The following is a 25,825-nucleotide window of genomic DNA, read 5'->3' on the forward strand; positions in this document are numbered from 1 at the left end:
GCTAGGTAATGGTACGGGCCAAAGCTGGGATGTCAAACAAACTGATGTCCATAGCAAGGGCTTCAACGTTATAACCGTACGTCAGCAAGTCGAGAAGAGCACTCCAGGCTTCATAGTTCATCCTTATACACCTCCTCACTCCCGTCCGCGCTCTCTCCAGCCTCTTGCTCCCCATCCTTTTCCTCACCCTCCTTCCCGGTTCCCATCCCCCTCCCCTTCTCATCACCGCCCTTCCCGTCCCCATTTCCCTGCTCCTCAATCTCCTCATCCGCCTCGATAATCATCCTAAACTCCCTGCCCCTCGGCGTCTCAATCAAATCCAACTTCCAGCCCTTCCTCCCCGCAATCTTCTGCGAGTTCCTCTTCAGCTTCTCCAAATTGCTCGGATCCATATTCAGCTTCTTAAGCTCCGCGGCTGACATCTGTTTCCCGTCGCTGGTCAGCAGAGTACCCAAGAATGTCTCTTTGCCGCCGCCGACCACGACGCTCTTCTCAATGACTTTGCCCTCGCTGCCGACCAGGATCTGAGCGCCGACTTCGATGCCACCGATGATGGGGCCGCGCTTTGTGTGGCCTTCGGCGCCGGCGTCCATGTTGCGCAGCGGGTTGTCTTCGAATTCTGCGACCAGCCGTTCCGTTTCGCGAATCTTCTCTTCAATTCTATTGACGGCCCAATCGTCCACCTCAGATTCTGCGATGACAGGTTGGCAGGATATAGGGTGGGCGAGGTTCTCTTGTGGAGGGAGGAACGCGATGTCGTTGCAGAGGCGCGGGGTGTAGATGATCATTAGATAGGAGCAGGTGCTGATTTCTTTGATCATGGCGATTTTGTCGGCGGATTGAGGGTTGCAGTGGAACTACATGTAGTGTTAGCACAACACTAAGAATAGGGCTGTCAGGAAAGCTTACCTGCACCTCAATTTTCCGTTCCTTGCCCGTCAGATCGCATTCTGTGCCTCCTGACAGCCGCTGCACCATATACCTACTCGAACCCTTCGTCTCTAGCCGCGGAAGATCTAGGCCCTTCTCTTCATCTTCCCTTTTATTTCCCTCATCGTCTAGCGGGCTCTCCTTGCTACCCTGTTCACCCCCCAATGTCTTCCTCTCCTCCGCCTTCTTCCTCTGCTTATCCGGAAACGTCCCCAAGACGAAGCTCTTCACCGTCGTATCCTCCACCGGAGGGTATATTGGCACCCCGCGACTCGGCGGCAGCTGGTGAAACTGCTTAACCTCATCCTTATAGCAGAAGCTATAGCTCCACCACCCGCTAAGATAGTATATGCAATTCCCGTTCATGCCCTCTAGCAGCTCCCACCCACGATCTGTAGCGCGCATCAATTCTTTCTCCTCCTCGGCTTTTGCTTCTGCGGCGGACGCGGTGCTGTTCTGCGGCGTTTCGTCGGGCAGGATCGGTATGCTGCAGAGGTAGCGCTGTCCTTCTAGTACCACCGGCTCATACGTTTGTTCAAGCACGGCATCTTTGGGCGGCCTGGGCGAGTGCTTGCCCGGCTTGGAGAGGTCTTGTGTTTCTTGCGAATCCGGCGACGCGGAGCTCGTGCTGCGGGATGTGGAGTGCGAGAGGAGCGATGTAGCGGCGTCTTCGGTTATGTATGTGTTCGGAAAAACTACCTCGTACTGTCCGCAATTGTTAGCATGGATCGGGTCCGCTGACCGTGTAGAAGCGCACCTGGGGGAAAGCAAGCAAGTCGTCAAAGACGCTGAACGCATGCTGGCTGGCGAGCGCGATGCGCAGGAACGCGGGGAGAGCCCAAAAGTTCTTCATCGGGAGACGGGGAATGGAGCGAAAGGTGAGAGCAACTCGTGGAGCAATGCGACGTGGAAGGTGAGGTGTAGATATTCCAAGGTTGGAGCCAGGCCACATATCACTAACCTAACCCTCCAGCCAAAAACGGTTAGCCCCATTTCCGCTTCGGCAGTGATGTCTACACCACCACCTGGGCAGGATAGAGCGCTGTTGCGCCAGCCTACAGACAATGGCAATGTTAATTGATAGCGCATTCGCTGGTGTTTGATTGATTTTTGGGCTCTCATTGTATAAACATCTATCCTAGGATCCCGCCGTTGCTCCATACAACAAGACGGTGATGAACATGGAAGCGTCCCTAAAACGTTCCTCTTGCTGCCCCTAGTCCCTAGCCTACTAACATAAAGTCTGTGGCAGAGGCTCATGCCGCCCACTTCTTAGAAAACATAGACGAGCTCCCACCCAGAACTCCGATGAGCCGCCGCCATGCTAAACAAAGGAAATATGTGTAGTGTTGGAAGGAAATTTGTCCGCCAGCGCCCGCTAAAAACAGGGAAATGTTCCACGTACCGTAGGGAGATGTCAAATTTTGGACGAGGACGCGCTGATGTGAAAAGCATATCAGGGATGGTCTTACTCTGGAAGCTTGGCGCCGTAGAGGACGAGGAAGCTCTCACCCGCCGAACGAGGCTCCTTGCCATATCCGAGGTAGAACTCGCACTTGAACTTGAGGCACTCGCCGCTTCGGGAATCGTGGTAGACCTGGATGATATCCCCGTTGTGGAGGTGGCCATAGACCGCGCGACCCTTGTCATCCTTCCTCCGGATATGCTTGCCATTGATTGTGATGCCGGAGGTCGCGCATGTGAAGATGCCGACATGAATATGGTCGAGGCCGGTCCAGTCCTTTCCTTGCTGCGAGAGCTCCTGAACGTTCTCTCCTAGACCGGGCTGCGAGGACCAGAAAAAGATAACGAACGCCGTCTTAGGGACCCGGGTGTCACTCCTGTCCTCGTACACAATCGTATTCGTTGGAAGCCTACCCCATGAAGTCCTACTCTGATCGATGTTCAGAACGAGACTGGGAGCAAAGGAGTCCGCAGTGGCAGAAAGCTTGCCAAGTCGCCGCGGGGGTGGCTTGATGTCCAGCTCAGCAGGAACAAAGGGAACCGCCGCGGTCAGTTCGGCCTCACCCACTTCATCGGGAGGAGTATCAGTCCCATCAGCACCAGACTGCCTAATGGTATCCTCAATGGCGGACGCGCCCACCGTAGCCGCTTGCTGCGCACCCACAAAATCGAAGCCACTGACTTTTGAAGCATACTCAAGCGTGTGCGTGCTTGGGTCGTAAGGATCATAAAAGAACGACGCAGTTTTTGGTAGAGAGATCTGGCGATTCATGCCCGGCCTAGCCTTCGGAGTAGGCTCGCTGATCTGGCTCGCGTCCTTGTCCGAAGTCTCCAGCGAGTTGTGCTGAGGAACATCAGGCGTCTTTGGGGTAGCCGGCTCGTTTGGACTGTGCGGACCGGACCCAGGTGACGCCATGTTCAGGTCCCGTACCATCCACTCTGCCCCAAGCAGGCTTGAAGAAGAGATGCCCCCATCAAGCTGGGGCACAGCGGCGAACGCCTCCTGCCGCTCGCGCTGAGCCCTACTAACTGCTCCACTGGCATTTCGAACGGGTTCCTGAGACCAATCACCGGCAGAACCCTCGTCACAGAGCGCCTCGTTCGCGACCGCGTTCAGCAGGCCGGAGCTGTGCAGCGCGGACTGGCCGATCTCGCCAAAGAGCCGTGGCCGAGAAGGCTTTGGCACAACTTGGAAGCTCTCTTCGCCGCCATCATCCCGCTCCATGTCGTGCTCGGAGTGGAAAGAAGGATCCCTGCTAGAATCATCCCCCTCATCATAGTCCCGCAGCTGATTTCGAGGAAATAGCGGGTCGGTGCGGACGCGCTTCGACTGTCTGCTGTCTATGAGCATTTCGAATTCATGATCGGACAGGATATCGGCTTCTTCGTCGGATTCCGGGATCTCTTCGCCGAGACTCAACTGCGAAAGCTTTTGCTCGGCTCCTTCGGGCTCATCTTCTTCAACGATTGACTGAAGAGTCGGATCGGCGGGGAGGGTAGCGCCATCCCTCAGCCATGGGTGTTTCAAGCATTCCAGCTCCGTTGGGCGAGCAGCGGGATCTGTTTGAAGCATCCGGCAAAGCAGATCAATGCAGTCTTCCGAGACATTGCGTTTCCTGAGTGCAGCCGGATCGAGAGGCGTAGACATGATGTTGTTGTACATCGCCTCACCTGTGGCGTCGGCTATTCCTTTGAAGGGCGGCTCTCCGCAGAGGGCGGTCCACAGCACACCGCCGAATGACCAAATATCCACGGATGAGCTGTACGAATTATATAGTGTTGTCTCGCGTCGACGCTTCTTTCCCTGCCCTTGAAAGTCGGGGAAGACTTCGGGTGCACAATAGAGTAGAGTGCCGCAGAACGTCTTGAGGAAAGTTTCCGCGTGCGTTACGACTTTCGAGAGACCAAAGTCCGAGAGCTTGACCTGCAGGGGATCCAGCTCAGCAATGAGGATGTTGTCCGGCTTGATGTCTCGGTGGGTGATCTTGGAGTGATGTAGGTAGTTCAAAGCGCTCAAGATTTGCTGCGCCATCCGTCGAGCCATGTCTTCACGCATGGGACCCTCGTCGATCAGAAACTTCTGCAGATCCCCATGGCGGACGTACTCCATGATGATGTATAGGTGGTCGCCCTGATCGTGGTACTCGATGAATTCGACAATGTGCGGGTGCCGCAGTGACTCCATGATCTTCATCTCGTTGTCGATTTTCTTATCGAGATGACCGTTCTTCATAAAACGCCGCTTCTCGAGCTCTTTGGCTGCCAGAAGCCTCCCATCCATCTTGGTTGCGAGCTGGTAGACAGTCGCGAAGGCGCCCTTTCCGATTTGACCTGTTCATGCTTAGAAGTCGGGTCTGTACTATCAGTATCATACATACCGATGATGTTATACCGCTCGCCGCCATCCCACTTCATCGAAGGGCCAAGAGCTCGTTTTTGTAGGCGCTGCAAAGCTGTATCTCTCTCTGCACCCGTCTTACAGTCTGATACGAAAACCTCCAAATTCTGGTTGTAACGTAACAAGTGCGAGTTGTGCGGCGGAATGCGAACGAGAAACCTGACGACCTCGGCCTCGTTCGGGTGTGGGATGGTTATCATCGAATTAGGCGTGAGCATGCGTTCCTTATTGAAGCGCTTGTCGCGACCTTTCAGCCAGACATCGTCAACCAATGTACCGTTGGTGGACATATCCTCGATCATGAGGATGTTCTCCAAGTTGGTGTAAATGCGGAAGTGCTGATTGCTGATGCGCTTGCCGGAGTCTTGGCCAAAGACGATGTCTGAGAGGAGTTGATTACGGCCAAAGATGAAGCCAAGATGTTTGTACTTCAACCGACGTGCACTCGACATGCGCAGGGCGAGGTCTGCGGCAGCCCGCGGCGCCTGACCCACGCGCTCTCCGGACTTGCTGATGATGATCGTCTCTTGTTCCTCGATGTCGACGGGTTCTGAATCGAAAGAGTCCAAGGAGTGGTAGAACAGAACATGCTCTTGCGTCGTCTGCGCGGCCATCTCGACTATCTTGATGGCAGCCGGAGTGGCAGGGTGCAAGATCACCAACACATCGGCGATGTCGTTGTCGTCCAGTCCAGAGTGGTTGCGCCCTAGCCGGCGAGGATCGAGCACTTGCTGCGTCGAGGGCTGGGTCGCCTCTTGCGAATCCATGGTGGTGGAAGCTGCAGGGTTAGGTAGGTAGTTTCGAGGGTGCCCTCAGACCGCGTGGTGGCAAGCCAGCGCGATCAGAAAGGCAAGAAGAACGGCTGGGGTAGCACCAACCTTTGGCAACGAGGCAGGCCTTGCGCTGGCAGCTGGCAGCTAGCAGCTGGTTGACTGGTCACCGACGAGTCGTGGGTGAAGGCGTAGGTGAAGGCGTGGGTGGTGGACGCTGCAGGTGGGCGGGCGGTGGGGTTTATATAGTCTAATGCTCAGGCACCGAGTCGCGAAAGTTGCGCGTTCAGAAGGCAGCTAGTCCCGGCCGCGTCCCGTTCCTTCCTATTGCGCCAGCGACTGGAACATCAAATCTTGTTGTTGGGCCAGCACGCCGACGTCGGAGCCCTGGAGTGAAAGTCGGCCAACGGCGCAGAGCTGCCTGCCAGGGCCTGGAAATCGATTTCAGGACCACGGCGGGCACAGGGGTCAGGCACAAGAGTCTTTAATGTCGTCCAAGTTAATGGGACACGCCCACCCGGAGGGGGTTTAGCCAAGCAAGCAATGAGACGTCGGAGTGAAAGCACAATTCGAGGCTCGCACTCACCCGCTCAGCGCAGTCTATCTTTGCCACCCGCCTGGCCGAGACACGGCGTAGTCCAGGCTTCACCCTCTTCTCAACCCTTTACTTCTCCTTCACTCGCCGTATCTAGTATGTTGAGCGTGGGTTTGCGAAGTATCGCGCAGCGGGGGATCCAACCCTGCCCTCGGGCCTGGAAGGTTGCAGTCGCTTTGTAGACGGTTCGAAAGGGTTTCCTAGCGACGGGAAACGCGTACAGCGGCGCTATATAGAAGCGACGCGTGAATAGGGCGTATACGCAAATGCTTCGTTGGAGCGACGAGGGTTGGGATGCTTGAGGCCGGTTGCCCCAGGAACGGTGCCTACAGGCAATTTGTCAGCCCACCGAAAGTCGCAAACAACTACACAAGGCAATTGAGAGAATGCACTGTTCGTACCTTCGCGCAGAGCCAGTATCAGCAGCAAGACAGCCGTTCTGGGGTCGAGAAGCGGTTCTCGAAAATGTTCCGCGAGGTGAGACGCTTCGGACGGGGTCTGCGCGCGTGTGCGCCAGCGCCTCCTATTGGCCAATCCTCGAAGTGGGTCCGCAGGAAACGCAACGCCAGAAAGCTGTCGCAGCTCGCCCAGGCAACCACTTTCGCCACCCGGTCACGTTCCTTGCGCTGACTCGCGACGCGTCTCGAATTTCTGGCTCTTAGTCTAGTCTGCTTTGGTGGCGGGCTCGGTGAGCTGAGATGCCTCGGTATGTTTCCCGTTTCCCATCGCTCACCCCGAACCCCACACCTTCAGGCCTGCTCGAAGCTGTACTGCGACGAGTCGTGCCAAGCTCCTTGCCCGAGACTCCGAGAGATACCTAGGTATTGACTAGTCTTTATATGTTATTCTTCGTTCGCCCGTTACTTCGTGCGCGACAATGCCTTCCTACACCTCCGTCCAGCTCGCCGAGCGGCCCTCGGATCGCATCATCCCCGGCAAAACCTTCACAACGAAGCAGCAACCTGTTCCAGACCCATCCAGCCTAAAACATGGCCAAGTACTCCTCCAGACTCTGTACTTATCCCTCGACCCAGCAATGCGCGGCTGGCTGAATCCCACCCGGTCCTATGTTCCACCCGTACAAATCGGCGAAGTGATGCGCGGTTACGGCATCGGCATCGTCAAAGCATCAAAGTCGCAAAGCTTTCCTGTGGGGTCGTACGCGAGTGGCATGTGCGGATGGTCCGAATACGCAGTCCTCAACGACAAACAGCTTGAATCTCTCCACCTACCACCGGGCGCCGTTCCCACTGACGTCCTCGGCGTACTAGGAATGACGGGACTAACAGCGTACTTCGGCATCCTTGATGTCGGGCAGGTGAAGAAGGGAGATTTTGTCGTGGTCTCGGGCGCTGCCGGCGCGACGGGTAGTGTAGTGGGGCAGATTGCGAAGATTAAGGGAGCGAAAGTCCTGGGACTAGCAGGTGGGGATGATAAGGTTCGGTGGTTGAAGCAGGAGTTGGGTTTTGATGAGGCGTTGAATTACAAGGACCCGGACTTCGCAAAGAAGTTCCGGGCGGCGACCAAGGTAAGGCCTTGCTCTTCACTCACCGGACGCCGCGATTGCTAATATGCGAGAAGGGCTTGATCGATGTATACTTTGATAATGGTATGTCCTCATCCACGCCATGTAAACAACCAGAGGCTAACCATCCCAGTGGGAGGAGAAATCCTAGACATGGCACTCTCAAGAGCAAAGCCTCACGCCCGGTTCGTCATGTGTGGCGCCATTAGCGAATATAACAAGGGAAAACCGCAAGGTCCGAAGGTCAGGAGCGCCTTTTTTTCCCTGTGGCACTTGGACTGACCGCCCGTAGAACTACCTCATGATCATCTCAATGCGCATCCGCATGCAAGGCTTCATCGTAATGGACTACACCGCGCAGTACCCTGAGGCGAAGAAGCAGCTCGCACAGTGGCTGTCTGAAGGGAAGCTCAAGCGGAAAGAAACTATAGTGAACGGCGGTCTAGCGAAGGCGGAACAGGCGCTTGTGGATCTATTCAACGGCGCTAATACAGGTGGGTTCTGTGTGCACTCGACGCGGCACGTTGCTGACTTTCGTAGGGAAACTGCTCGTTGAAGTTGCGAAGCCGGATGAAGTGAAGGCGAAGCTGTGAAACCTGCACTTCGGTGGGTGCTGTACGATTATGAAAGCGAATAATGACAAATTCCGCGACCCTTGCTGCGTATCCAGTCTATCTCTCGTGCTGCTCATGTGGTTCTGCTTGAAGGATAAGTTAGACGCCCCGCACGCAAGCCATAAAGCTTATATGAAGAAGTAGAGGAACTTAATACCGAGTTGTGTGGAGACGGCATGCATGGAAGTATATTCGAGTAGTCTACTAAGCTTCTACGGTCGAACAGGGGCTCTCGGCAGTTCTTTCTGCCACCTGATACTCATACATGTGCACCAAAAGGGTGAACATGATATCCGCCTAATTATCCAGGTGGCCTTACAGGGATCGGGCTTAAGGCCCTGGCTAATCTCACTCCCTTAGACGAGCAGATCATACGGCGATCCTATAATATATTCACAGCATTTGGGGACCATAGGCTCGGGTCGACCCCACTAGACCCGCCGGTAGGAATCTGGGGTGCAGCAAGCTTATATTCTAGACTCGCTGATTTTCCGAACGTGAGTATCCGTTGAAGAAACTGCCAGACTTCTTCACGGCATTGCGTCTTTTTCCTGCAAATCCTGCTTCCGTCGCTCACAATGGCTCGAGCTTTTGCTTTGGCTGCAGTAGCGGCTTCCTTCTATCAGCTCGCACTGAGCCAAAACACCACGAACCCAAACTGTACCGCACTGGACTCGAGCAAGACGTATGACTACATCGTGATTGGCTCTGGTGCCGGAGGCATTCCCATTGCGGACCGATTGAGCGAAGCAGGGCACTCGGTGCTTCTCATCGAGAAAGGCCCACCATCGAGCGGAAGATGGAATGGAACAATGAAGCCAGAATGGCTACTGGGGACCAATTTGACTCGTTTCGATGTTCCTGGCCTCTTCAACGAGATTTGGCATGACCCTGTTGGCGTCGCCTGTGAGGACACTGGTGTGATGGGTGGCTGGTAAGCGTTTTCTAGCAATCTATGTCATGAGTGGTGAAGCACAAGAGCTTTGTATGGACTGACTCTTACGACGCCAGTGTCTTAGGCGGTGGCGTCGCAGTAAACTCTGCGCTATGGTGGAAACCTCACCCCAGAGACTGGGACTACAACTTCCCAACCGGCTGGAAGAACAGCGACATGCAAACGTCCACCGACAAAGTTTTCAAGAGAATTCCTGGCGTAAGTGGTGACCAGTCTTGTTTACAACGACACCCTCCAGTCACGCTAAATCCTTCTGCTGCAGACCTACACTCCTTCCATGGATGGAAAGCTCTACTTGCAACAGGGCTTTGATAGGATATCGAAGGGTCTGGACGCAGCTGGCTTCAAATATGTCGTGGCGAACGAACACTCAGACGAGAAAAACCACACGTACGCTCACAGCACGTTTTTCCTCGAACACGCCGAGAGACAAGGCCCACTGGCGACCTACCTCGTTACGGCGGCGCAGCGTGAGCAGTTCAGTTTGTGGACCAATACGGTGGCCAGAAGGGTAGTCAGGACCGGTGGCCATGTCACTGGTGTCGAATTGGAATGCAATAAGGAAGGGTCCGTTGGTCCTGGGTACTTTGGGACCGTCAAGGTTACTCCCGGAACCGGACGAGTTATTCTTTCTGCGGGGACATTTGGGTCCGCGAAGCTGCTGATGCGAAGTGGGTCGCCAGCTATTGGTATTTGGAGCGCTACTCATGCTGTACAGGTGGCATCGGCCCGACCGACCAACTGCAGATCGTGAATAGCTCTACTATTGATGGCCCTACCATGATCTCGTCGGACCAGTGGATCGATCTTCCGGTCGGCTACAACTTGAATGACCACGTTGGCGTAAGTGTACCAGCCGAGTCTAGACTGCATCGCTGCTCAGGTCACTTACAAATTTATAGACCGACATTCAGATCGCGCATCCGGACATCGTCTTCTACGATTTCTACGCTGCATACCCCAACCCAATTCCGAGTGACGCCGACGCATATCTCAGTAAGACTTTCCTGCAAACCGGATATGAAATCACTACTGACATATTGGACAGAGAACAGGACTGGCATTTTGACCCAAGTAGCCCCTAACCTAGGACCCATAGTAAGGAGCCCCTGATGCGCACACCTATCGGATCCTTGCTCACAAGTCTCCAGTTCTGGCAGCAAATCAACGGATCAGATGGCATTGTCCGGCATATACAGTGGCAAGCTCGCATTGAAGGCAGGACGAACAGTAAGTGCTAGTCCGCACGGGAACCCGGAACAGCGGCACTGACAATGACTAGCCTCCATGACAATCACTCAGTACCTCGGAACGGGAACAGTCTCGCGTGGCCGAGTGGAAATTATGGGGAATATGAACACGCACGTAGCCACTCCGCCGTACCTACGCAACCAGTACGACAAGGAAGCCGTAATCCAGGGCATCGAATACATCAGGGGCGTATTGAGCCAGGTCCAGAACCTGACTTGGGTCGCACCGAGCGTGAACCAAACGACCACTGCATTCGTGAATTCTGTAAGTCTAAGCCATGACCGAGTCGAAAGTGCAGCCCAGATGATGTGCAATACTGACCGATTCTAGATCCCTGCCACGCCCGGATCTCGAAACTCCAACCATTGGGTTGGTTCCTGCACCATCGGTGCCGACGACGGACGCACGGGGGGTAAAGCCGTGGTGGATCTCGACACAAAGGTTTATGGCACGGATAATTTGTTCGTAGTCGATGCGTCCATTTTCCCAGGCATCACGACTGGCAATCCGTCTGCGGCCATTATCATTGCGGCGGAGCGTGCGGCGGAAAAAATCCTGGCTCTCAAAGCACCGACGCATGCCTAGATAGTTTCGAAGGAGAGAAAGAAGGTATGGAAACGGGAAACAAAACTTGCTAGGATAGTACCGTGGAGTAAAATATCGCCAGGATTTCAGGTTCCCCCGGACCCAGTGCTCGGCTGGCCGGCTCCGACTAATGCGGCAGTGCTGGCCTATGCTAACCCCTCTCGTGCATGATTCGTATCATAGGTCGCTCGAGGAAGCCCTGAATAATATATTAGCCTCTTCGAGCTAACCGGCAGATGTATAGCAATGAAATCAGCAGAAAGTCTCACTTCGATAGCAATACTAATACAATCTTTGCGCCAGCCCTTCCTTTTGAGCGTCTCTTGTAGCACAAATGCAAGATCATGCATCTCGATCGGGAACTCAAGAAGCTCGCCGCTGGCCCCGGGGATGACGAGGGCCAGACAAAGTGCCGCTGCTCGTGCGGCTGCGCTATTCCAATCAGTCGATCGCTCGGGTGGGGAAGGCCCAGCATGATGGGCACCTGGTAGCATTCCCTGTGCCTGAGGACGGTGATATGACTGGGGCGTGCGAAGATCGATATCCTCGAAGACGCCTTCGCCTCCATCATGATATTCTTCCCTAAGGCTTGCTTCGGCGTCTTGGTGATCCAAGCTGGAGATCTGGATACCCTCTTGATCCCGTAAGAGGGCGATGAACTGTTCTGTTTCTTGGTTGTAAACTCTTAACTCGGTGTTCAGACCTTGTATTCTCTCCGCATTTTCCTTGATCTGGGCTTCTAATTCGGCGAGCTTCTCATCTGCAGACATGTTGACGTCCGACCGGGTTATACTGATTTGCTCTGTCAATCAGGACGCGCATAAATAGCTTCGTGGATTCGTGGAGGGGCTCCATGTGGTGATGTGGAGGAAACGTCAATAGACATTGCGACGGCTTCGCATTCACAGATGATCAACACAAGCTAACAGCGCGCTTCAATGCGTGGCCTCTTCAAGCAGAGCGATGGAGTGTGACAGGGGAATGCAGCTCAGGAGGATGTCACCGGGGTGAGCTAATTCATTGCCGATGCCATATAGATACTGTGCAACCACAGTTTGCTATATAGATCTAAATGTAAACAGCTAAAATATAAATCTATACATGCTATATCTTGAAGCACTTAGATATACGCTATTTAAAATAATTAGTAGCTTTTCATGTACGTTGGCGATGAAGGTGTTTTTGGTGGGCATCGGCAATGAATTAGCTCATGGGGGTGATGTTGGGGTGAAGCGGCCTGGCCCGTGCACGCTATCCCAATATGGATTAGACTTATCGGTCTGTGCCCTGAGACTCCAGCGCTGCTCGCGGGCCGCCGTTCAACAACCATACCTTCTCATCTGATTGTCATCTCGTTTCCAGCCCCTCAAAGATGAGTCCTGAACTCGAAACCGCCTGGGTCGTGTGAAACCATAAAGCGGTCCCATGCCTCCAGACCGTGGCCGCGCTTCGAAAGCCTGCACAGCATGCCGGAAGCAGAAGACGAGATGTTATGAGACGGCCAGCGGTCGAGCGTGTCTTCGATGTGACCGTCTAGGACAGGCCTGTTCCCTCAGTGATGAACCCCGGCATCACAATGCCGGCGCAGCGACATGGGGCAGCAATGGTGGTCCTAGCAGGCATCCCGACGATGACAGAAGGTATTACTGGACTATCCGATTTCCACCTGCTCTCCTGCTGACCTTCCTAGGATTGAACGCCTCGAGAGGGTAGTAGAGGCCTTGATAAAACGCTTGGATGATGTAGAGTCTGGTAACCCCCCACGAGCACATGCGCCACACCCCCGGGATTCGCCGGTACAGGAAGGAAGCCCGTCCCAGCCACACGTTGAACCAGAGGGAACTGAGCAAAATCCCGCACCGCTTTTTGTGCTTCGCGATGTAACTACCCAGTCAGGCTTTCGAGCTGCGGACCGGACTGCGACGAATACGCCGTCCCGGAGTCTCTCTGACGACATTGTTTTGAAGGGCTTGCTGAGTGAGCAAGATGCGGTCTCGTTACTGGCGGGTTTCCAGGAGAACTATGGTAGGTGGGTGTCTTTCAATCCGGTCACACCAGCAACGCGGCTCCTCGAAGATGTTCGCAAGTCTCCCCTGCTGCTCGCCGCCTGTTGTCTCATAGCCGTTCGCCATACTTCCCAGGACCTTGCGGCGCGCCTCGCACCAAAGCTGTTCAAAGAAGCTAAGACTCTGCTATCTCTCGCACTGCTCACAGTGCCGCAACCAATCGAATTCTTCCAGGCATCTTTGGTATTGAGCTTGTGGTCGACGACTATCGGACAGATTCCATTAGGAATTGACAGCTGGCTGCTAAGTGGATTTGCGCTGCAGCATAGCGTAGCTAGCGGCCTTTTCCCGTCTGAGATGGATGCCAGTAGAACGAGCTTGGGGAAGCAAGAGCTCGACCATCTGTGCATTTGGAATCACCTCTGCCTTGTACATCTTCAGTGCGTCCTCCAGGTCCCATAATGCGTACGCTAATGTCGGCAGCTACTGTGTGGGAACGCGTCGAAAAGCTGTCCTGGACCAAAAAGATGTGGAAAGGTGTCGGTTGATTCTTGGATCCAATCATGCTACCAATTTCGAATCCCGGATGGTAGCAGAGGTGCACCTGTACTGGATTATGTATCAAAGCTGCGGTACAGCTATTGATCTTCCGAAGACGCAGGCGATGCTACATGGTTGGAAGGAAGAGTGGGGATTCCTCTTGGGTAAGCCTCCCTAATCTATCCTACGGCGCCTGTTGCTGAGGTCCCAAGCAGAACAACCCCGATCTCAATTTGTCCACATGGGCTTCTACTTTGCTCAATTGCTAGCTTATGACCAGTCTCTGAAGACTCGCTCCGCCGCGGTTAGAGAATCACTTCTACTGGAAATGGTTCGCTTATCTACCGCCACCATCAATGTGGCAATGGAGTCGACCGACGAGCGGACGCGCCATCTCACGGATCATATATACCACATGATCAGCTTCGCCGCTGTTACACTCTGCCGGCTGCTTCACAATTATGAAGAGCAACTCTCATCATCGCATGATCTCCACGGTCTCGATGGGCTGATCTTGTCGCTGGTATCGTGGCTACACGCCATCGGCCTTCCATGCCATGTGGCGCACACGATGGGCGATGTTGTCGCTGCTTTCCACAAAAAGTTGCGTCCTGATTCTAGTCCCAGCCCTAGCACATCGTATGCTGGAGTTGATCCGGCTATCCAAGACGACTTCGCTCAGCTCTTTCCGGAGTTCTATGGAGCATCTACTTTCGACATGATCAACGGTTCCATGCTTCCGGACTTCCAACCACTCCTCTAAGATGAACGTAATAAAGAACGTCATACGAGCTGTTGAGACGAGGGACATCTATTGAGGGATTCGAAAAGAGCTATACCAAACGCCATCCCGACCCAGCCCAACACTCCGGCTATAGAAACTCAAACTTCGGCGGCAACATACCCTCCTCTTTTCCTCCTCTACACTCAGTTGGGGTGAAGCCAAGGGATCTGTTCTGGTGCGTACTTATACGCTCTGAACAGAGCATTTGCAGGGTATCTAAAGTACCCCTCAATCTCCTTCGCATCCAACCCGGTGTAGTCGGCAAAGTCCGGATTCACATACTCCCACACGATCTCACCTTTCTCTGTCACCTCAAAGATCCTGCCAAAGGCAGCCTCTGTTATCAGAGTGTTGCCGCCGCGAAGCCGCTGCGCTCCCCCCATGAAAGGTGTAAAGAATGTCATTGGATGCGGGTCGCGATACTCCCAGACGATCGACTTGTCCTCGCGAGCGACCTGGATGACTCGAGAGTACGTTGCGCTTTCGTGGCGGCGGAATGTCCCATTGTCGAAGATCAGAATGCTTCCATCCTCCAACTCGCTCGCGCAGTGCTGCTGAGCCAAGACCGTCGAATCAAGGTGCCAAATGACTTCGCCAGTCTCTCTAGAGATGATGATGACCGCGGACACGCTGCGCAGAGAGGCAAGAATGTTGCCGTCTTTTAGTGGGTACACGGAGTTGATGAGCGGCCAGTGTTCGCGAGGATAGTGTGGCTGCAGAGGGAACTTCTTCGGATCAAGATGATCGATCGCTTTCCAGAACCACAGCAGCTCCCCCGACAGGGATACATGCTTGATGCAGTCGGCGTACACCTTGCCGTCCGGCGCCTCGCTGTCCGGGATGCCTCCCAGCACAGCCGTGCCCTTTTCTGGTCCGAGTCCTTCAACAGTGGTATAGAGCAGCTCGCCATTGTCCAAATGATGTTGGTCGTGATGGGCAAGCGGGTCGCGGTGTTCCGATACAACATTGCCGTGTGGGTCAACCTCCATCATTACTCCGCCGCGGTACTTCTGCCAGAGGGGGAACAGTCGAGGTGCATCCGGATGGACACCATTGTAGGCCAGGTTCCCGTTATTCAAGATCTGCGCATGTCGGCCGGGGCGGTAAGGAAGGTCCCATCGATGGACCTCCTGCCCATGATTGTCGATGAGCTTTACGGTGCCGGGGCTCGTGAGGTGCGCGAAGAGCGTGTAGCCTGGGGAGACTTTGCGTGGGTCCACTCCACGAAGTCCGACTCCACGGCGAATCAATGTGCTCTGCTCCATTTGTATCACAGAAAAGCGAAATATGTGTGGAGAAAGAGGCAGAGAAAAGTTCGACGTATCGAATCCTCCGGTGCTGGAAGAGATGTAAAGTGTAAGGCGATGACTTGATGGACCTTCTGGATGTCCTTGCGAGCTCTCGAGGCAATTATACTTATATTTATCGGCAGAGCAGTCTTTTCATGGAGCTTTAGCCCCGCGGCAGCCCGGCTAGTTAGTAGAGTTGATAGATGCAGATCACCAGCCTACCGCGGGATGCCGCGGTGATACGGACCAGCTCGAATCTAGCCTACGGCATACCGCGGCGATAACCTTATCGCGACACTCCATCATGAAATCGCGATATTCCATCAATACCACGAGAAGTTCCATTGGAAACATATAATGGCCGGGGAACTCTACGATGCAGCATCAATCTACCAGTCCACCAAGCAATGGCCTCCAAAGCGGAATACCCCATCGACTCGGAAATGAACTCCAAACAATCTTTCGAAGCACCCTCGAACGATGAGCTTCAGGTCGGCTCGATTGAGAAGACCTCTGGCTTCAAGGCATGGCTGAAGAAGCTGTCTGTTGAGACTGGTGGCATTGAGCGAGTTACGGATGAGGATCGGGCGAAAAATACCTCCAAAGTCTGGAATGCGTGCACATTTTGGTAAGCTACCACCTCTCTTCGTTTATCTCCACACTGCAACACTCAAACCTTTTTTTCGCTTTGGGATGGCTCAGTGACACTTAGCGCAGGGACGGTTTTGGTAGGCGCTAACGATATCCCAGGTTGAGCGCCAACATGGCTGTCGCAACACTCAATACTGGTATGGTTGGAGGAAGCATGGGCCTCTCGTTCTGGGACTGCTTCGCTATCATCATGGCCGTCAACGTAATGGCCTGCCTCTTGCCTGCATGGACCGCAACCTTTGGTCTTACCGGTCTGCGAATGACGACCTTCTCTCGGTACTCTTTCGGCTATTGGGGCAACCTTCTCGTGGTCATTTTCTCCATGATCAGCACGACAGGATGGAATGCCATCAACTCGATCTCCGGTGCTTCGGTGCTCTACGCTCTCTCTGACGGGAAGTGTCCTCAATGGGCCGGCGTCATTATCATCTGCACATCTGTCTTCATCATCTGTGCGTTGGGCATCACCTGGATCCATCGACTCGACGCTTTCCTCTGGATTCCACCGTTCATCGTCTGGTGCGTCGCAGCTGGTACCGGAGCTAAGCACTTCGACGGCAACGCAATCAAGTCGCCTACTGGTGCCGATGGAGCCGCATCGGCATTCTCCTTCATCGCCGTCATTTTCTCGTTCGCCGTCTCTTGGATCAATTGCGCCGCGGATTATAACGTCAAGATGCCCGTCAACACGCCTCGATGGAAGATCTTCGCCGCGACTTACGTCGGAATCTGCGTTCCGACTATCCTGGTCCAAACCCTCGGCGCGGCGCTGTTCACTGGGACGGAGACCAACTATGAGTGGAAGGCTGCCTATCTAGATGCGGGCGTCGGTGGCCCACTGAAAATGGCTCTGCTACCCGCTGGCGGATTCGGGAAATTTCTGCTTGTTCTTGCAGGCTTAAGTTCTATTCCGGTAGGTTTGTCCGTTCGACCATCTTGATGTGGTACTAACGTTCGCAGAACAATATCCCGAACAATTACTCCTTCGCCATGCACACCCAGAACTTTGGCCCCTGGGCACTTCGCATCCCTCGCGTCGCCTTCGTAACCTTCGGCTTCGTCGCTGCCATAACCGTCGGGTGTTGCGCCGCTGCATTCTTCGAAGATACCCTCCAGACTTTCCTGTCAATTATTGGATACTGGACCATCGTCCATCTCGTCGTCATCATTGAAGAGCACATCATCTTCCGCCGCTCAAGATGGTCCAACTACGACTGGGATGCTTGGGCGAGCTGGGAGTTGCTACCATTTGGTTGGGGCGCTATCGGCGCTTTCGCTTTCGGGTTCCTAGGCGCTGCTGTGGGTATGAAAGTCAGTTGGTATACTGGTCCTATTGCTGGCTTGATCGGGAAGAAGGGTGGGAATGTGGGGCATGAGTTGACGGCTCTGTTCTGTGGTGTTTCCTTTCCGGTTTTTAGGTGGATGGAGAAGCGGTGGACGGGAAAATAAGGGAGGCTATACAGGTCACTGCACAAGCTAGAGGTGTGCCTAAGTTCGGATATCAAAGAGGCGGCCAAGGTGAAAGCTATGGACAGTTTTCGCTGGGGTAAATCTTCCCCCAAAGTGTTTTAAGCCCCACTACAAACCGCCCATTTCCAAATCTCTACTCGACCTCAATTTGTTTATTGTGCTCTCACCGAACGCGAGTCTTGGCGCATCTTGCCGAGTCCTTCAACGATCATCACCTCAGCTCTACTGCTCACGACATCAATCCGCTACCCACGACATTAGATACCTAATACTGGCCACCTTCATATCTATCTCTCCTCCAACCAGCCATGGCTGAAATCACCCTTAAGCCGGACCCCGAACCCCGCGACCTCGAAACTGGCCAAGGCTGGACCTGGAAAGTCAAGACATCGGATGAGAAGGCGGGTTATCTGATGCAGAGGCTGGTGAGTCTAGGCTATTGCTGTAGTGCCCGCTGAGGAAGGGGTGCGGAGTGCCTTGGCCCGGGCAATGGCTGACACGGAATAGGAGCGACTGCAAGCCCAGTATGAAGGCCTCGAAAAGGAGCTTCGAGAGACGAAAGAGAGCGCGGAGATGCAATTGAGACAGAAGGAAGATCTAATCGACGTGCTCTCGGGAGAGATTGAAGAGCTAAAAGAGCGACTGTCGACATCAGAGGAGCAGCAGGCCCCGAAGATGCAAGCCCTAGAGGCGAAGTCTCATGAGCAGGCCCAGGAAATTCAAAAGCTCGAGACCCAATCGCAAGAGCAGGCATGCAAAATTCAAAACCTCGAACGAATTATTGAAGATATCAAGGCGCAGACGCGAGCGTCCGGATCCGAGCTCGAGCCATTGAAGAACAGGCTGGTCAAGCTGGAGAGGCACGTTATAAGCGCATTGCATGGGAAGGAGGAAGAAATAGCAGCACTGCAATTCGACTTGAAGGCTGCTAATCAGAGGGTCGAGGAACTGGTCAAGCAAGATGAGGCTCGTGGGCCGGAATTGGAGGAGCTGAAGTCGAGGATCGCTCTGCTGGAGAGGACGCAGCAAGATGCCACTGATACACAAAAGAGGAAGACGCACTACAAGATTGGCCAATATGTCAATATCCGCAGCTTTCCGATCTACATCCGCACGTGCTCCGGTATCCGAACTGTCCTCATACCCCTGAAGGACGCCCAGCTCCCAGCTTCCATCCTCAATCTCGTCGAACAAACGCTTACCCACGCTGAGTCCGGACGCCGTTTTATATTCGGAGATCGAAATATAGGCCGTTGCGTGCACACCACATTCCAGAACTCGCCGCCGGTGTGGGCGAAGGGAGAAGCCGAGGAGGCGGCGTGTTCAATCTGCACGAATGGGAGGAAGGCGTGTTTACTGGTCACAGAGGACAAGACGCTCATACTGCTGCCGCTTGCTAGGGAGCTCAGTGAGGGGCGGGCCTTGACGGAGGAGACGTACTTGTGTCTTGAGGGGAAGGAGGGGGGGCATCAAGGCGCTAAGAGATATGTGGGATAAGTGAGGTAGATGACGTCGATGAGGGTACTGAAGACATCAAGGTTTGCACAGAAATATGCGGAGTGGCCTGGGGTCGGGCTGTTGAACTTGGAAGCTAGGTGAATCAGTGTTGGGTTTTGCGGCTGGAAGTGAAAGCGATTGTATACTCTCGCCTTCACTGCTGCGGGCTGAGTCCCACGCGAAGACGTCACCTAGATTAAATTCTCTCTATGCGTACTCTTCGCGCCGTGACACTCAAATCCCACTCGTGGGCCACCGCAGCAATGGCCGTCTTCGACGAGCTTCCAGAGGAGCTTGTTGAGGATATCGTTGTCCGTCACGCTGGCAATACGAAGACGCTCTCCAGCCTGTCGCTCGTTTCGAAGAAATTCCGTCGCATCACCGAGCCGCACCTTTACGCCAGTGTCAGCGTGCGAACGCGAAGCGTCCCGAAACATGTCTACGTCGCATCACTTGGAGCACTCCGTCGAACCCTTCGTAGCCGGCGCGACCTCTGCCACTACGTGAAGAGCCTGACCGCGACGCACGAGGACCCCGGTGACCTCGAGGAGTGTTCGCGCATTATCGAGGAGCGACTGAAGCGCGAGGGTATGAACGCGTTGTCCTCTTGGGTGCGCTTCAGCAACGTGACCTTGGACTTGCTGGTCAAGCTTCTGCCGAATCTGGAAATGCTGGATTTGTCAGCGTACGCCTTCAACTCGGTCGATCAGATGTTGTTCTGGAAAAACATGCCGTTGCGCCTTCCGGCGTTGAGGTATGTCGACATGGACGTCACGCCAGGGCTGCCGCTTCTGGCTCTCTTTCCCGTGTTTTCGCTCCCGAGCATCGAATCGATCGGCCTGCGACGCGCGACGACTACCCCCCTCCGACTTCAATACATAGTGACGTGGGCGCCGCGTTGGGCGGGCGTTAGCTCCCAGGTGAAACACCTCCTCTTGGACCAGGTCGATATAAATCGCTTCGAGTGGCACATCATCGCGCATGCCTGCAGGGCGCTCATATCAATCCACGATTATGGCCCCTGGGTGGAAGGGCTTGGTATCCAACATGGTCTACACATTCGGCATAGCCGGCCTTACAGATGCGAGATCCGAACACTTCACCCGCCGTGTCTCTTCTACATCGAAGCGCCCGACGCCAAAGAGGAGATGGACACTCCGTGGCCGCTGGAGGACAGAGGCGACAGAGGCTATTTCCGGATTGTGGGCGTGGGAGCCAGGGAAGCGTGGCGACTTGCGATTGCGGTTGGGGTGGTTGGGTCGACGCCTTCAGTGCAACAACCGGATCCGCTGGCGTCTTTCAAGCTTGCGCTCTATGCCTGTGCTTGGGACGTTGCTGACGAGTTTCCACACGCTGCAGTGCTTACGATTTGCTTCGAGGAAATGGATCTTGACATGGCTAACGTAATCACGAATATTGTAGGTCTGTGCCTGAAGCTGAGATTGCACTACTCGCTGCATCTTTCGCGGCCCCCGCATTGCAGAGCGGCGTGCTTGGAACAGACGGGTGGAGCTGAGCAGGAAGTCCCCGTTCACCGGATAGTGGACATGGCTCGATTCAGGAAGGAGAAGAGGTGGCTACCGGCATTCGCGAAGCGCATGAAGGGGTGGCTCCGCGCTTCTACGATGCTCCGAAGTAAGTCCTTGGAAACCGGCTGTCTTTTCTTCGGGGCAACCACTGACCACGCCTGCAGGGTTCCGGCCGAAGCAGTAATTTCCTCCTAACCATTAGTCTTCTAGACTCTCTACCCTAGTGTGCCGTAGTGGCAGTGGGGGGTTATGGGCAGTAGAGCGGTTGGCGGGTTGGTGTTAGTCTTCCAGTGCCGAGTCAAAGGTTTGGACCCGGTTTGCGAGTGATGGTATCGAGAGGTTAGCAAGAGAGGCCTTAAGTAATGGGTCTCTCGAAATGCGAAGCAATGAGATTGATATACGGGCACGAGCATGAGCAAGAGTGACTGGAGGTGGTCGATGTGAATGTCTATTGATTGGCTGGCTAAGCGCCGATTTAGTCTTGACAAACCCCGTGATGATGACAGAGCTAATAGGGCTCGACCTCCGTTATTGCTTCTTCTTTCTTCGAACTTTGAGCCACAGTTAGACCCTTGATACCGCCGCCATGGCACGCAACGGCGAACATACGACTTTGCTGCAAGAACGCTGGAGCGACAAAGAGGATAGTAGACCAGTGATTGTAATTTTTGGCATGGCAAAGAAAGGTAACTGACGCTCAACACCTTCTCAAGCTCGAAGATTATCCAGAAGAGGATCCGCGAGCATAGCCGAGATACAGAAAGCTCGCCAACGTAGCTGTGATAACATGCAGGACATCTACTCTGGCTCCTACGGCTTCAGCATCGAGCAAGTCGGCTTCCTCTACCTCGGTCCCGGATCCGGCTTCCTGTTCGCGGTTTGGTTTCTCGTTCCGCGAATCGACGACGTATACAAGAAGCTTACAGCTAAGCACAGCGAGAAGCCGATGCCCGAATATCGTCTCCCGCTCGCAAATATTGGCGCTGTCTTCATCCCCATGTCGCTCTTCTGGTTTGCATGGACGGTGGAGAAGCACGCTCATTGGTTTGCGTCTATTGCTGGCACCTTCTTCTACGGCATTGGGCAGGTTATGATTCTGAACTGCACGCAAAACTACTACATTGATTCGTTCAAGACGTATGCTGCGAGCGCTATTGCTGCCGGGACGGTGTTCAGATCGCTGGTGGGTGGCGTGGTTCCTCTGCTCGCGCCGAGCTTATTCGATGGGCTGGGGTATGGATGGGGGATTAGCGTCTTCGGCTTCGTCAGTCTGGTGCTGGCTCCTGCTCCCGTGCTCTTCTTCGCATTCGGGGAAAGGATACGGGAGAGGTTTACGGTTAAGTTATAGATCTATTATGTTTAGAGCTCTGAGGGATCGCTAGTGCTCCTCACTTTGGAATCATCAACTGTAGGAATGTGAGCTTATCGATGCATCTACTACCAAAGCCGACACATCATGTCTGTAGGTACGGTCGTTTTCAACCCAGTCTTAGTTCCCGATACCGGATTGGGAATAGCTTTGTGCTCTCTCGGCTGTGGCATGGAATCAGCACATCCCTCTCAAGCTCTGATAAATTCCGCCACGACCCTTTATTCCTGGAAAACGATTGTCACAGAGCAAGGCGAGCTGGGAAGCAGAACAAGTTCGGGCTGACGGGGTAGGTTTTGTTGTCAACTCTGGCGGTCTTCCTCGGCTGGCCGGGACGCTATGTGTAGGAGCTTGCGGTCGAAGTCGACACGGCGAATCCAGTAAACATACTCATCGTTGAGATCCTGCTCGAGCTGGAGGAGTCGAATTTACGGACGCTGGAGGCTTAGGACAGGTATTTGAAGGCTCTAGGCATGTTGGCAGGCGATGTCTTGCAGAGCGCGAAGTGTACCCAATGGCGAGCGTGCTGGTGCTTGTAGTCTGGAAGTTATGGGATCTAAGTTATAAACGCCGGAAGTGCCATGGACATGTACTCAATCCGTTGAGGCACTCAGGCATGGGAGCATTTTCTGCCAGCCCGGCGTTGACCGTATTCCTGCCATGCCAGCAGTCGGAACAGTCTGGGCTCTTACAAGTTCTCATCTAGTCCACTCCACTTTATGTGTATGCTTATCTGATCTAGCTAGTCTACTTGACGCCAAAAGGGAAGGGATATCATGTGTACTGTACCGAAACTGATCAGGCAATGCAACGCTAGAAGTAAATGCCCATGTATACCACCAAAACCACGTGGACCACCCACTGCGAAGACCAAAAGCATGCCCACTCTCTTCACAAAACCCTCTCCTCCACCTCGCGAATCTCTCCCTCCAAGTCCCTGTTGCCCTCCCCGGCTCCCCCACCAACCTGCTCCTTCCCCTTCTCACTCCATTCCCCCGCCGTAACATCTACCTCCCTCGTTGCACACTCTCTCTCATCCGCCATCCTCTTGTAAAACTCATGCTCTTTAATCTCCCCACAGCCCCTCGGCGTCCGACACACGCGTCTCGCCTCCTTAGGCGCCGTCTTCCAAATCACTTCCCTGACCTCTTTACCCACTTTCTCGATAGCGTCCATAGCCCAGATGACATCGAGGTGCTCGTAACCCTCGATGATCTTGGAGTGCACGACGTCGACAAAGGGCTCGCGGTTACGCTCGAAGCGGCGCAGGAGGCGCCGTCCGTCGACGAGATCGTCTGCGCCGCAGACCCAGAGGGCGAAGGGAGGAGTTCGCGGGCCGTACCAGGCGAAGCGGGCGCGGTTGCTGTCGCGGCGTTGGAGGCCGCCGCTTGCGTTGTTGGAGAGGGCGTTGGGGCCTGGTTGCGAGTCGCCCAGTTCGTTGTCTTCGTCGCTGTCGGAGGATTCGGAGGAGCGGGCGAGTTGTTGGTCTTCTTGCTCGTCTTCCCTGTCTTCGATGCTCTTCTCTTCGCGCGTAGCGAGGATGCATTTTTGCTTTGCGAAGCACTCGCGGCCGAGCCACCAGCGCATACTTTCTGCACTGACGTAGACGGGTGCGAACTGGAACATGCGGTCGCGTAGATCCCGCTCCCAGCGGTCGTCGGTCCAGTTGAAGAGAAAGGAGAAGACGCGGTAGCCCATCGCCCCATAGAAGCGTGGGGGTAACATAGAGTGCATAGTCATCATGAAGGGGATGAAAGCGTGGATGCCAAAGATGGCGCGGAACATGCCCGGACTAATGACGCGCATGAACTTGAAATACATCTTTCCGATTAGAGGACCGGCGTAGGCAGCCGGTGCCAAAGCGCAGAATACACTTATCTTTTCACCGATCTCAGGGCGTTGCTCCTTTGCGAGGGCCACGAGACTCTGCGTTGTACCCTGACTATGCGCAATTAGGCCAAGTTTTGGGAAGCCAGTTTCAGTCAGAACGCGCGAGATCAGAGCTGGGAGATCCATGACTCCCATCTGCCTGATGTTCCAGGCCCACATGCGTGGATCCGAATATTTGAGCATCGTGTGGCGCGGGTTGAAGCCACATCGGTTGTTGCCGAGCCAGACGTCATAGCCGGATTTGGCGAGGAAGAAAGCAAGGCTATCGTCATCGTTCGTACAGTAAGCGCCTGCGGACTGGAGAAGGCCGTGGATCATGAGGACCGGGTACTTCTTTTCGCCCGGCGTGTACTGTGAGCCCGCTACGCCATCCGTAGACCCATTGTCGGGAAAAACGTCGGGAGCGTGCGGTGTACGCTCAGACGGCTTCGCTCGTCGGTATTCGCGCGGGGTGTATAAATGCCAAAGCTCGATGATGAAACCATCTTCGGTCTGGACCTCGAATACTTCGCAGTCGAGCCCAACGCGGCGAGCGTAGTATCGGATATCGCAGGGGATCGTGTCCGGACCACCTTCAAGCGGAATGAAGTCGTTTGCAGGGTTGCCTTCCTCGCCGTCCATGACACTCGCGATGAATTCGCCCTTCTTCCCCTGTTTCCAAGCTCTCTCAGCCACCCGTCTGGCTCTTCGCCGTCTATCCTCCTCTTGGTAGAAGGGCCGCCTCTTGTTTGGATTCCTCAGCGTGAGCCGTAGCCACCACCGCTCGGTCACAGTAGGGATGCTGGTGAAGACGGCACCAAGGATGATAACTAGCAGAAAGCAAAGAGATAGTATGGATGAAGAAAACCTAAAAAGCCAGCATTGAAGTCGCCCAAGAAGCGTGGGCGGCCCATACATGGGCATTGGAGGAAACAGCGGATTCGTTCTCGAGGGCGGGTGTTGAGCTCCAAGCGGAGCATCGGCCTTTCCTGATTCCCTTGAATGAGGCTTTTCTGGACGGACGCCATGTATCGTGCCATCCTTGGACTCGCGTGCCTCTGCTTTTACGGGTTCATTTTGCGAAGGATCGCGGTGGTCAACTATGTCTCTCAGCTTGTTAAGCTTCGTGGCCTCGTCGATGGGTACTGCGGGTAATCGTCCTCCATCTGCGGTTTGGATTACGGGATCCTGCGCAGTGACGAATCGAGCCTCGACAGCCTGGGTTGAGCCGGTAGCCTCGTTCTCTTGACCGGGGGCATATTGACCAAGTCTTTCGGCCTGCTGAGCGAACTCAATGGCGGCTTTGGTTTTCGATTTTGTCTTGTCCTCGGCTCTGTGGACCTTTTGCTTGACGAGAGTGGCGCTGGCCATCTTCTCTTGGTAATACGATGCTTAGGGTAACGACGGTGCTGTGGAGAAATGCCATGTGCAAGCGGAGCGGCTGGAGAAGGCGGCAGGCCAACAGGATAGATGAGGAGAGGAAGCAAAAGACTGCAAGATGAGAGAAAAGCGGCGATAATGCGTTGTGTGGCTGCCGATTGACTGCAGACCGGCAGGACTGGTTTGGGGCGGCGGCGCCATGATGTCAGGGGTGTATTCACCCAGTTCCAAGGCGCGGTTCCTGCGCCCAGTTCGTGGTTCTGGCGATAGGCGAGGACGTCCGCGGGCGCCAGGGCGATGACCGCGGCGATTGACCAAAGACCAGGAAATACGGCGGGCTGCAGTGCATCGTAA

General features: G+C 54.6%; 11 protein-coding genes across 11 annotated transcripts; 6 read left to right on the top strand and 5 right to left on the bottom strand.

The window, feature by feature from the left end:
- Positions 1–110: 110 nt before the first annotated feature.
- On the bottom strand, positions 111–1,783 carry BU26DRAFT_528310 (uncharacterized protein; the record flags this gene model as incomplete). Its single annotated transcript, XM_033830841.1, has 3 exons — positions 111–857; positions 910–1,635; positions 1,688–1,783. The coding sequence occupies 3 exons, from the start codon at positions 1,781–1,783 to the stop codon at positions 111–113; spliced, it is 1,569 nt and encodes a 522-aa protein (XP_033687963.1).
- A 511-nt stretch (positions 1,784–2,294) lies between these two features.
- On the bottom strand, positions 2,295–6,005 carry BU26DRAFT_212234 (Pkinase-domain-containing protein). Its single transcript, XM_033820663.1, has 2 exons — positions 4,773–6,005; positions 2,295–4,725 (listed from the first exon to the last, which is right to left on the bottom strand). Exons 1-2 carry the CDS (start codon positions 5,557–5,559, stop codon positions 2,399–2,401), a joined length of 3,114 nt encoding a protein of 1,037 aa, XP_033687964.1. The 5' UTR covers positions 5,560–6,005; the 3' UTR covers positions 2,295–2,398.
- Positions 6,006–6,766: 761 nt separating this feature from the next.
- BU26DRAFT_476791 (NAD(P)-binding protein) lies at positions 6,767–8,417 on the top strand. The gene is made up of 5 exons (XM_033825582.1): positions 6,767–7,685; positions 7,739–7,766; positions 7,816–7,925; positions 7,975–8,176; positions 8,223–8,417. Exons 1-5 carry the CDS (start codon positions 7,035–7,037, stop codon positions 8,273–8,275), a joined length of 1,044 nt encoding a protein of 347 aa, XP_033687965.1. The 5' UTR covers positions 6,767–7,034; the 3' UTR covers positions 8,276–8,417.
- Positions 8,418–8,874: 457 nt separating this feature from the next.
- Positions 8,875–11,124, top strand: BU26DRAFT_476796 (GMC oxidoreductase; the record flags this gene model as incomplete). The annotated part of the gene is made up of 9 exons (XM_033825583.1): positions 8,875–9,230; positions 9,308–9,449; positions 9,514–9,922; positions 9,970–10,094; positions 10,154–10,247; positions 10,300–10,349; positions 10,403–10,481; positions 10,534–10,766; positions 10,833–11,124. 9 exons carry the CDS (start codon positions 8,875–8,877, stop codon positions 11,085–11,087), a joined length of 1,743 nt encoding a protein of 580 aa, XP_033687966.1. The 3' UTR covers positions 11,088–11,124.
- A 114-nt stretch (positions 11,125–11,238) lies between these two features.
- Positions 11,239–11,857, bottom strand: BU26DRAFT_560309 (uncharacterized protein; the record flags this gene model as incomplete). Its single annotated transcript, XM_033832787.1, has 2 exons — positions 11,239–11,286; positions 11,357–11,857. 2 exons carry the CDS (start codon positions 11,855–11,857, stop codon positions 11,239–11,241), a joined length of 549 nt encoding a protein of 182 aa, XP_033687967.1.
- Positions 11,858–12,419: 562 nt separating this feature from the next.
- BU26DRAFT_212263 (uncharacterized protein) lies at positions 12,420–14,478 on the top strand. Its single transcript, XM_033820665.1, has 4 exons — positions 12,420–12,727; positions 12,778–13,533; positions 13,577–13,797; positions 13,849–14,478. Exons 1-4 carry the CDS (start codon positions 12,513–12,515, stop codon positions 14,394–14,396), a joined length of 1,740 nt encoding a protein of 579 aa, XP_033687968.1. The 5' UTR covers positions 12,420–12,512; the 3' UTR covers positions 14,397–14,478.
- On the bottom strand, positions 14,459–16,031 carry BU26DRAFT_212260 (PQQ enzyme repeat protein). Its single transcript, XM_033820664.1, has one exon. The coding sequence runs from the start codon at positions 15,680–15,682 to the stop codon at positions 14,561–14,563; it is 1,122 nt and encodes a 373-aa protein (XP_033687969.1). The 5' UTR covers positions 15,683–16,031; the 3' UTR covers positions 14,459–14,560.
- A 438-nt stretch (positions 16,032–16,469) lies between these two features.
- BU26DRAFT_528316 (uncharacterized protein) lies at positions 16,470–17,806 on the top strand (the record flags this gene model as incomplete). Its single annotated transcript, XM_033830842.1, has 2 exons — positions 16,470–17,270; positions 17,318–17,806. 2 exons carry the CDS (start codon positions 16,470–16,472, stop codon positions 17,804–17,806), a joined length of 1,290 nt encoding a protein of 429 aa, XP_033687970.1.
- A 2,110-nt stretch (positions 17,807–19,916) lies between these two features.
- BU26DRAFT_212291 (uncharacterized protein) lies at positions 19,917–21,256 on the top strand. Its single transcript, XM_033820666.1, has 2 exons — positions 19,917–20,959; positions 21,018–21,256. Exons 1-2 carry the CDS (start codon positions 19,993–19,995, stop codon positions 21,035–21,037), a joined length of 987 nt encoding a protein of 328 aa, XP_033687971.1. The 5' UTR covers positions 19,917–19,992; the 3' UTR covers positions 21,038–21,256.
- Positions 21,257–21,640: 384 nt separating this feature from the next.
- On the top strand, positions 21,641–22,201 carry BU26DRAFT_419667 (MFS general substrate transporter; the record flags this gene model as incomplete). The annotated part of the gene is made up of 1 exon (XM_033823316.1): positions 21,641–22,201. The coding sequence occupies one exon, from the start codon at positions 21,641–21,643 to the stop codon at positions 22,199–22,201; it is 561 nt and encodes a 186-aa protein (XP_033687972.1).
- A 577-nt stretch (positions 22,202–22,778) lies between these two features.
- On the bottom strand, positions 22,779–25,462 carry BU26DRAFT_476803 (alpha/beta-hydrolase; the record flags this gene model as incomplete). The annotated part of the gene is made up of 2 exons (XM_033825584.1): positions 22,779–24,791; positions 25,008–25,462. The coding sequence occupies 2 exons, from the start codon at positions 25,460–25,462 to the stop codon at positions 23,114–23,116; spliced, it is 2,133 nt and encodes a 710-aa protein (XP_033687973.1). The 3' UTR covers positions 22,779–23,113.
- Between the last annotated feature and the right edge of the window lie 363 nt (positions 25,463–25,825).

The sequence above is a fragment of the Trematosphaeria pertusa genome (assembly GCF_010094035.1).
Source record: "Trematosphaeria pertusa strain CBS 122368 unplaced genomic scaffold BU26scaffold_3, whole genome shotgun sequence".
Lineage (NCBI taxonomy): Eukaryota > Fungi > Ascomycota > Dothideomycetes > Pleosporales > Trematosphaeriaceae > Trematosphaeria > Trematosphaeria pertusa.